This window comes from Simochromis diagramma, unplaced genomic scaffold, assembly GCF_900408965.1.
Source record: "Simochromis diagramma unplaced genomic scaffold, fSimDia1.1 OVJJ01000433.1, whole genome shotgun sequence".
NCBI lineage: Eukaryota > Metazoa > Chordata > Actinopteri > Cichliformes > Cichlidae > Simochromis > Simochromis diagramma.
In genome coordinates this window covers 5,111,240-5,120,943 of record NW_024387031.1, presented here as the reverse complement: position 1 = coordinate 5,120,943, position 9,704 = coordinate 5,111,240, and the positions used below count along the sequence as shown (strand labels likewise).

Sequence of the window (9,704 nt, the reverse complement as noted above, 5' to 3'; positions counted from 1 at the left end):
AGGAGCGACCAACATGGGAGAGGAGAAGGTCCAGGAGGGAGAGCAAGACAACCTCGCACCATCATTACGGACGAGATGCGAGCAACAGCTCAGCGACATGATGCCGCACAGTGATTGTGGTGTGTGTGTGGTGTGAATAACGTAAATAAAAAAACTTCACACCCTGTTCATGTTTTCAAGATTACTGTTGTGTGCAATAGATTCTGTTTTTGCATTGAGTTGTGTTACAGTAGTGTACGTACATGCAGGATGTTTTTATAGATTTATAGTCTTCATGTGAAACTCACAAATCTAAATGCCTAATCCTCTGCAGGGTTCTATGACGATCCGTTACTGTACAGTTTATAAAAATATGCATTGGCAGTTATGAACCAAAGAACCTTCTCACAAATTGAGCATTGTGTTTTCAATTGTTTTGCTGTAGTGTGTAATGCTGTGTATAGTGTTTACAGTTTTGACAGCTTCGAGCTGCTCTCTTGGTGTGGGAGTTTGAGTTTTGCAGTGGGAAGGTGTGGCTGTGTTTATGTAGCTTTACACTGTAAACCCGAATGTTCAAAGTAATTAAATAGATTAAGTAGTGTATACTCAAAGTCTTTAAAAAGTTCTGTTAACTTAAATATGTCAAGTTAGTGTAACATGTTCTTCTTTTTGAGTAAATGAAACTAATAATATTTGATTGAATTGAACTATTTCTATATTAAGTAAGCATCACTTAAAACCATAACTTAAGCACAACGTAACACAGTTAAGTTAGGACATATAAGAATGGTAAAGTCCTGTTATTTTTGTTGTTTCAAGTAGGTAGGATTTAATAATAAACTTAATTTATGTAGCACATGCTAAAATACAATAAAATCTCAAAGTGTTTCACCAAATAAGTAAAATCAAATTGTCTTAAATGCATTAGTGGAAGACAAAATGTATTTATTTTAATATTCATTGTTTTATCAATGTATCCTACATATATATTTTTAATTTTTTCCGTAAGTGTTGAGCAGCTGCAGGAATCAATTTTTATTCCGAGTTAATCTCTGATTCACCCTCCGAAGCGGAAGGCGGCGCTAATGAGCATTACAGTTTTTGCTCGTTGCTTGAACACTATAAACCCATGCTTAGACTAAAGTAACACAACTTGAAGCTTTTGTTACCATACCTCAAACACATGTACCCATACCTTAAACAAAAGTGCTGCTTTGCACTCTGGTTGCAATTATGCAACACACTTACTCCTTTATGCAACACACATGGTCCTGCATACTACACTCTATTTCATACATAAGACACTTCGTTCAAAAATGAAATTTCAGGGTGCCATTTGGAAAACACATGTATCCAAAATACAAAACACATCGGGTAATTGCAACCACTCAAATATACACCTGAAGGCACTTACTTGCAAAACTGAACACCAATTAGCCAACCACAAAAAGCCCTCAGTTTAGCCATTTCAAGAACTTTGCAAGCATGGATGGAGGGAGAGCAAGAGGAAGAGGAGGAGGAGGTCAAAGAGGCCATGCACGGACCCATATTTCTGATGATATAAGAGCAACTTTGGTGGACCATGTCATCAACCACGGCCTGACTATGAGGGAAGCTGGGCAGAGAGTCCACCCACATCTAAGCCGCTTCACAGTGGCATCTGCAATAAGAAAATTCCGACTAGAAAACAGGTCTGTCTTCATCTCACTGCCTTCTACTCTACTCAGATGGTTTTTATAGTACTGTTCTACAGTTACCATATCAAGTGTGCAGGGTATTGCAGGGTGCTAATGCTCCTTTTGCAGCCAAAGTGGTAGTTTCTGTGAAACATACCATGATTACTTATATTGAAGTACAGTGTTGTACAGTGGATGACACAGTACATACAGTAAAGTACTGTAAGAAAAATAAGCAAACCGATGACAATATGTGGTTGTATTTCTCTAGAATGACTCGAAGACCTTCTGGGGGAGGACGCCAACGCCTGTTCACAAAACGGCAGGAACTTGCCGTTGTGGACCTAGTGAGGGCAGACAATGCTATCCGTCTCCACCAGCTACGAAAGCAAATACTTGCAGACAGGCAAGTGTTCAACAACATAAACCATGTGAGCATCACCACCATCAGACGCATCTTGGGAAAACACAGCATCACCATGAAGCAGCTCTACAGAGTCCCATTTGAGAGGAACAGTGACAGGGTCAAAGGACTTCGAGCTGAATATGTACCATATCAGTACCACATGAATACATTCTGAGAGCTACACAGGTACCCGTGTGATGGGGTGAGGGTTCTGTATGTGTAGCACTGTAGTACAGTAATATGTTCTCTCTTTTTTTTTTTTTTGCTTTCTCTGAATTCATGGTACTGCAATGTACAATATTGAGTAGGCCTATTTGCTTTTTTGGTTGTTTGCAAATGTGTCTCCTGAAAATATGCCTGGAAATCAAATGAACAATGGAAATCAAAGACTGCAGTGCTTTATATAAAGTAGACTAGTGTGTTCCCCCTGCTCTGTAAGTGTTTGCATATGATGCAAGTATGTGTCATTTTGTCAACAGAGTTACATTTTGACAAAGGAATGTTAGGTTTTGATAGCAGAGTTTAGGTTTTGAGAGTAGAGTTTCAATTTGGTGCAGATGTGAATGGTATATTTCCCAGTGTTGTGTCATGTTTACTTGTGTTTAGGGTTTTGGCACAATGAGCAAAGTTTTGCAAAATGTGTTCAGGCAACGGGCAAAAACTGTAATACGAAACACAGAAGAAGTAAAGGTATATGGGCGGGAACAGCTCCAAAGAGGCAACACGGACGACTGGAGAAAGTTGGACCTAACGGCAGCAACTAGCATCACTGGACTTACAGTAAGTTTTGAATGTTGATATTAGTTTATTGTTAAAATACGAATATTTAGTTGTATTTTGGGTGCGTGTCGAAAAGAATAGCAGAAATGTCGGGTCCGTGTTTTTTATGTGCTTTGCTGCTCTCCCCGAAGGAAACTTTGCGCTTGCAGAGCTAGCATTAAGTTGTTGTAATGAGGGTCGCAGGCTGTTTAAAAAGTTAGATACTACTTGTTCTAGAGGTGGCGCCCGGTCGCCTAGTATGAAACAAAGTGTTTTAATCTCTCTAAATTTTTAAACCCCCTCTCATGACTCAGAATAGTTGGGTCCAAACAAGCCCGTTGTCCCTGCAGTTACACAGCGGAGATGCCTGTCTGCAGTGAGAGTGCTTTCAAGCCGTTTTCTTGTTAGAAACGCTATATTTTAAACTATATGTGCAGGGTTAGGCTTGTGAAGGAGTGAAGGAGCTCTTGGACCTCTGGCCCGCTCTAAAAATGGAGTCTGAGGTAATATGGATCAGCTCTCTTTAAAATGAAACTTGTAATTCTTACTCATGTGGCAACTTTTTGCTGCTTTATAAAGGTGTGGGAGATTCTTCAAATTGAACTGTATTGTCCTTCTGCTGTAGTTGTATGCAGAGTTTCAGCGGATTACAAATCAGAACCTGCCCAATACATTCTACGCTGAACTTGACCGCCATCTTCCTCGACTGATGACCTTATTCAGACAGAATGCATCAAAAACTGGGAAGACAGCAGATGCCCTGGCTGAAATTCTAAGAATTCACAATGAACAGGTAATAATAGATTGTTACACATTTCATAGGTTGAACCAGTGGAACATTGGACAGGTTCAATGATTTAAATGAGCTTTTTGAATTTTGCTATTACTCCACTTTGTGTTTGCTATTTGTCTGACTGTATTAAAGATGTGAACAGGTTATTTGTGGACATATGTTCTGATTTGACTGTTGTTGTTGTTGTTCAGTAAACTCACCAGTATATACAATTCTGTTTTTATCTGGAAATAGGAAATCCATGATATCCACACCAAGCGCACTACCGTTCTCCACGCCCTTCCTGTCTATCTACGTGAGGATGTCTCTGGATTTTTCAGAACCTGCACTGTGAGTATCCTTAAGTATCTAACAGATACTACTGTGTATATAAACAGTGCATCAAAGTACAAACATGTATTTTGATGCGCTGTTTGGACTTACCTTTGTTTAGTCTACCCATACGGTTTCCATGTATGGTCTTTTCTGTCTCCTCACTACGAATGAACTGAATTGGTGTTTTGTTGAAAGTGATAAGATGTTTAGTAAAACATTTTCCTGTGTATTTCCTTTAGCTTAGTTTCAGTCTATCTCACACCACTTGATTCTCTGGTGAATTAGCTGATTTATGTGTGCAGAACATGGATCTTCTGTTTTTCACCTCTTACAGTGAGACTCAGGTCTCCCTTGTAAAAGAGGTATTGGATCTCAATGGGAGTTGATAAAATGAGAAATTATATGTCGTCTGTTGTATTTCTTGGGTTAGATTGTGATTAGTATCTCTTTTTCATTAATTCAGGACGAATCTGATGAGTTGGAGCTTGATGGTGTTGAAGTGGCCCTCTTCACTGTCATCAGTGACCATGACACGACAAGTCCAGTTCACTACCAACCTGTGAAAATCTCTGTCGTCATTGAAAGTGATGCCGTGGTCAGTCTCCCCAGATTTGGTGAAGCCTTCCTGGTAATGTTTGGACTGATCTATGCACCTCAGCTACCCCAAAGCCCTGACCAACATTTTAGAATTTACTCAAAAGATTTTACTTGGTCTAGAAAGTGGTAAACTGTCACCCAGGTTACAGACCCTCAAGAATGACTTGGTTATGTAGGAACTCATCTGAAAGAAGGACGCAGGGTGAAGCATTATAAAAGGCTAGTTCAAAGTTCTCTCCTTTTATCTAAATAATGCCTCAAAACGTTATTGCATTACTCTACAGGTGTTCAGCCAATAGGTCCAAACTATACAACGTGCCTTTGTTCTCATTACAGTTTTTGCCCGTTGCCTGAACACATTTTGCAAAACTTTGCTCATTGTGCCAAAACCCTAAACACAAGTAAACATGACACAACACTGGGAAATATACCATTCACATCTGCACCAAATTGAAACTCCACTCTCAAAACCTAAACTCTGCTATCAAAACCTAACATTCCTTTGTCAAAATGTAACTCTGTTGACAAAATGACACATACTTGCATCATATGCAAACACTTACAGAGCAGGGGGAACACACTAGTCTACTTTATATAAAGCACTGCAGTCTTTGATTTCCATTGTTCATTCAGAAGGCATATTTTCAGGAGACACATTTTCAAACAACCAAAAAAGCAAATAGGCCTACTCAATATTGTACATTGCAGTACCATGAATTCAGAGAAAGCAAAAAAAAACAAACAAAAAAAAAAACCCCATAATACAGTAATAGAAAAAACACTATACTGTAAACAAAAAATCATGACAATTGTGCATACGTGGGCTCATGGATCCCGCCGTCTGTTGGGGTCTGGCCACAGGACCTCATCAACATCGCAAGCAATGTCTTCTCCCGCTAGGCACCGGGGAAAATATCCTCTTCCATGTCAAAACCATCCATGGATTGCTGTCACCTGAATGTCGCCGCAGGCCTGTTCCATTGCCTGCAGAAGAGGCATGCAGGCATGTAGTTGGCGGTCATATACACGCCATCTCCAAGCCGAAAAAAATTCCTCTATAGGGTTTAAAAATGGTGAGTAAGGGGGCAAGCATACCACTTCAAGTTGACTGTGGTTGGAGAACCAGGCCTGGACCAGAGCAGCCCGATGGAAACTGACATTATCCCATATCACCACAAACCTGGGCTGATCTGGTCTGTTCTGTACAACTATATCATGGAGAGCATCTAGAAATGTGAGTATATGTTGGCTATTGTATGGACCTAGTTTTGCATGATGATGCAGAAGCCCTCGAAGGCTTATGGCGACACACAATGTGATATTTCCCCCGCGCTGCCCTGGGACGTGCACAATTGCCCTTTGGCCAATTACATTACGACCCCGTCGTCTTGTTTTGCACAGGTCGAATCCAGCTTCATCAATGAAAATGAATTCATGAGGCTGTGCAGCTCCATCCATGGCCAAGATTCTCTGTAAAAAAAAAAAAAAGAGAACATATTACTGTACTACAGTGCTACACATACAGAACCCTCACCCCATCACACGGGTACCTGTGTAGCTCTCAGAATGTATTCATGTGGTACTGATATGGTACATATTCAGCTCGAAGTCCTTTGACCCTGTCACTGTTCCTCTCAAATGGGACTCTGTAGAGCTGCTTCATGGTGATGCTGTGTTTTCCCAAGATGCGTCTGATGGTGGTGATGCTCACATGGTTTATGTTGTTGAACACTTGCCTGTCTGCAAGTATTTGCTTTCGTAGCTGGTGGAGACGGATAGCATTGTCTGCCCTCACTAGGTCCACAACGGCAAGTTCCTGCCGTTTTGTGAACAGGCGTTGGCGTCCTCCCCCAGAAGGTCTTTGAGTCATTCTAGAGAAATACAACCACATATTGTCATCGGTTTGCTTATTTTTCTTACAGTACTTTACTGTATATACTGTATCATCCACTGTACAACACTGTACTTCAATATAAGTAATCATGGTATGTTTCACAGAAACTACCACTTTGGCTGCAAAAGGAGCATTAGCACCCTGCAGTACCCTGTACACTTGATATGGTAACTGTAGAACAGTACTATAAAAACCATCTGAGTAGAGTAGAAGGCAGTGAGATGAAGACAGACCTGTTTTCTAGTCGGAATTTTCTTATTACAGATGCCACTGTGAAGCGGCTTAGATGTGGGTGGACTCTCTGCCCAGCTTCCCTCATAGTCAGGCCGTGGTTGATGACATGGTCCACCAAAGTTGCTCTTATATCATCAGAAATATGGGTCCGTGCATGGCCTCTTTGACCTCCTCCTCCTCTTCCTCTTGCTCTCCCTCCATCCATGCTTGCAAAGTTCTTGAAATGGCTAAACTGAGGGCTTTTTGTGGTTGGCTAATTGGTGTTCAGTTTTGCAAGTAAGTGCCTTCAGGTGTATATTTGAGTGGTTGCAATTACCCGATGTGTTTTGTATTTTGGATACATGTGTTTTCCAAATGGCACCCTGAAATTTCATTTTTGAACGAAGTGTCTTATGTATGAAATAGAGTGTAGTATGCAGGACCATGTGTGTTGCATAAAGGAGTAAGTGTGTTGCATAATTGCAACCAGAGTGCAAAGCAGCACTTTTGTTTAAGGTATGGGTACATGTGTTTGAGGTATGGTAACAAAAGCTTCAAGTTGTGTTACTTTAGTCTAAGCATGGGTTTATAGTGTTCAAGCAACGAGCAAAAACTGTAATATAATGCAAAGCAACACTAATGTTTTGTATGTTTTAATGTTTTTCGTAATACTATTTCCAAAACATTGTGGGCTGCGCAAGATGACCTAAATTTCACTGTTTGATACTAGTTAATGTAAAACAAATAGCATTGTAATTCACTCAAATTGCTGCCCTGTTGCCTTATTCAGATATTAGCCAGAGAGCCAAAAGCACATTTTGATATTATTAATTATTATTTGGCATTATTTTTCATTACTCTGACAGTTTTCCTGACTAAACAATTATTGGTCTACTTATTTTAATTTATAAATGTTTTTGTTAATTATTTTTAATTTATTTAATTTTTTTTTAAAAATGTATTTAATTTCAACATAGTGTTAAAAGGGAGCAGGCAAGATACTGTTCAATGGCAGATACTTATGACTTTTGCATATTAAGTTACCGATACTCAGTGTAATTGAGGCAATCAATTGCCTCAAAAATTTTAAGTTTTGGGTCACATGTTTTTAAGTATCAAGTAGTCAACATATTTGACTAACGTGTACTTAAAATAATGACAACACAAACTAATAAACATTTGAGTTTTGTTAACATGAAAATGTTGTGGTTGTGTACTTATTTTTTATAAGTTCTGTGAACTTATTTCTTTGAATTTGTAAACTTGAAACTTTAAGTCATATTAACTGCAATTATTTGAGTTGACCGTTCTCAAAGGATACAAGTATCATGTAATCCAATCTTTTATGTTCTGGAAAAATTTGACTTTTGAGTTGATCAACTGAAAAAAATTGAGGCAATCGATTGCCTCAATTTTTTTGAGTTCTGGTAACTTATTCGGGTTTACAGTGTAGAGAAGGGTGTTGTGTTTGGACATTGGGGGACCTGGTGGTAACGTTTGTGACATGTGTTTTAGCATTTGAGAAAAACTGTAAACCATCAAGAAAAGCAAGGAGAAGCATAGTGTTATAGGGTCCTAGTACGGCATGGCGGTGGAGTACCCCTCGTTGGCTGATGGCTGCGCACATAGTGACATTCCCCTCACGCTGACCAGGGACATTTACAATAGCCCGATGGCCAATTATGTTCCTCCCCCTTTTCCTTCTTTTGGTCAGGTTAAAACCTGCCTCATCCACAAAGATTATTTCATGGGGAACAGGCCGTCCTTCAATCTCAAAGATTCTCTGCAAAACACATAACACAGTAGAGTCAATCGGTACCCTGAACCACAGTTCAAGAGTGCTGAAATGGCAGCATAAACTGCCATGCTGTGATGGTACACAATACTTTATACAGTATCAAAACTCATACCTGAACATATTCCACACGTTGGTTTTTCACTCTGTCAGAGTTTCGTTCGAAAGGGACTCGGTATGCCTGTTTCATCCGGAATTGATTCTTTCGGAGGATGCGGTCAATTGTGGAGAGGCTGATGGCATTTATGCCTCGAAAAAGATGATCATCCTCAATCACTCTCCTTTGAATCTCTTGCAGGCGGATTACATTATTTGCAATTACCATGTTTACAAGTTCCCTCTCTTGCTCCTCCGACAAAAGCCTTAACCTGCCTCCACCAGGTGGTCGTCTCTGTGTCCTACAAAAATAGAAGCACTCATTACTGTAACTGTCACACATTCATTTTACAGGCAAATAATGGAAACATACTGAAACTCAAGACACATAAGTTCAGTAACTTAAACGTTACTGTACAAAGCAGTCTTACTGCAAGTACACCTACCTGTTTTCCTCCCTGAAGGTTCTGATGATGGAGGCAACAGTGAAGCGACTCAAATTTGGTTGTACTCGTTGCCCAGCCTCCCTCATAGTCATCCCATGGACAAGGACATGGTCAACTAAAGTGGCTCGAATTTCATCCGAGACTGACTGTCTTCTTGCCCTTGCTCTTCCCCTTCCTTGTCGCCGTCGTTCTCCACCTCCACCTCCTTCACCACGTCCTCCTCCTCCTCCACCTCTCCCTCCTCCTCCACCACCTTCCTGTTGTCCTAGACCACCTCCTCCTCCTCTTCCACCACGTCCTCCTCTTCCACCACGTCCTCCTCTTTCACCACGTCCTCCTCTTTCACCATGTCCTCTTCCTCCACCACGTCCTCCTCCTTCACCACGTCCTCTTTCTCCACCACGTCCTCTTCCTTTGCATCTCTTTGGATCCATTGTTTCAAACCTGAATGAGCTGACTTTGGCCCTTTTATCTATCCATCGCAGGTTCTGATTGGTGTGTGCTAAATTTTGACTCGTAGTGTTTCCACCTGGTTAATTGTGTGCTAATTGAGCTCAAGCTATGCTGACTTAAGTTAACATTATTGCATGCTAGTGCTTTCTAAATGACTACATGGTGTAAGCACTGTAAAATGTAGGGATTTGTGTGTAGAGTTTTGCAGTAACAGTTCACCAAATTTGAGTCATGTGTCAAAGCAGGGAATAGTGTTTATAGTTCAGGGAAATGGGTGAGCTT

General features: G+C 40.4%; 2 protein-coding genes and 1 long non-coding RNA gene across 5 annotated transcripts; 1 reads left to right on the top strand and 2 right to left on the bottom strand.

Moving 5' to 3' along the window:
* The first annotated feature begins 1,069 nt into the window (after positions 1-1,069).
* On the top strand, positions 1,070-4,852 carry LOC120740675. Of its 3 annotated transcripts, XM_040043166.1 has the most exons (5): positions 2,744-2,841; positions 3,258-3,323; positions 3,446-3,613; positions 3,848-3,943; positions 4,392-4,852. In XM_040043166.1, exons 2-5 carry the CDS (start codon positions 3,312-3,314, stop codon positions 4,653-4,655), a joined length of 540 nt encoding a protein of 179 aa, XP_039899100.1. In that variant the 5' UTR covers positions 2,744-2,841; positions 3,258-3,311; the 3' UTR covers positions 4,656-4,852. The 3 variants fall into 3 exon arrangements, with proteins under 3 accessions (XP_039899098.1, XP_039899099.1, XP_039899100.1); XM_040043164.1 differs by lacking the exon at positions 3,258-3,323 and having other exon boundaries at positions 1,070-2,841; XM_040043165.1 differs by having other exon boundaries at positions 2,733-3,323.
* Positions 4,853-4,867: 15 nt separating this feature from the next.
* On the bottom strand, positions 4,868-7,250 carry LOC120740676. Its single transcript, XR_005697437.1, has 2 exons — positions 6,076-7,250; positions 4,868-5,995 (listed from the first exon to the last, which is right to left on the bottom strand). It is a non-coding gene; the product is annotated as an uncharacterized LOC120740676 (long non-coding RNA).
* An 814-nt stretch (positions 7,251-8,064) lies between these two features.
* On the bottom strand, positions 8,065-9,237 carry LOC120740572. Its single transcript, XM_040043020.1, has 3 exons — positions 8,970-9,237; positions 8,543-8,825; positions 8,065-8,415 (listed from the first exon to the last, which is right to left on the bottom strand). The coding sequence occupies exons 1-3, from the start codon at positions 9,059-9,061 to the stop codon at positions 8,065-8,067; spliced, it is 726 nt and encodes a 241-aa protein (XP_039898954.1). The 5' UTR covers positions 9,062-9,237.
* Positions 9,238-9,704: the final 467 nt, after the last annotated feature.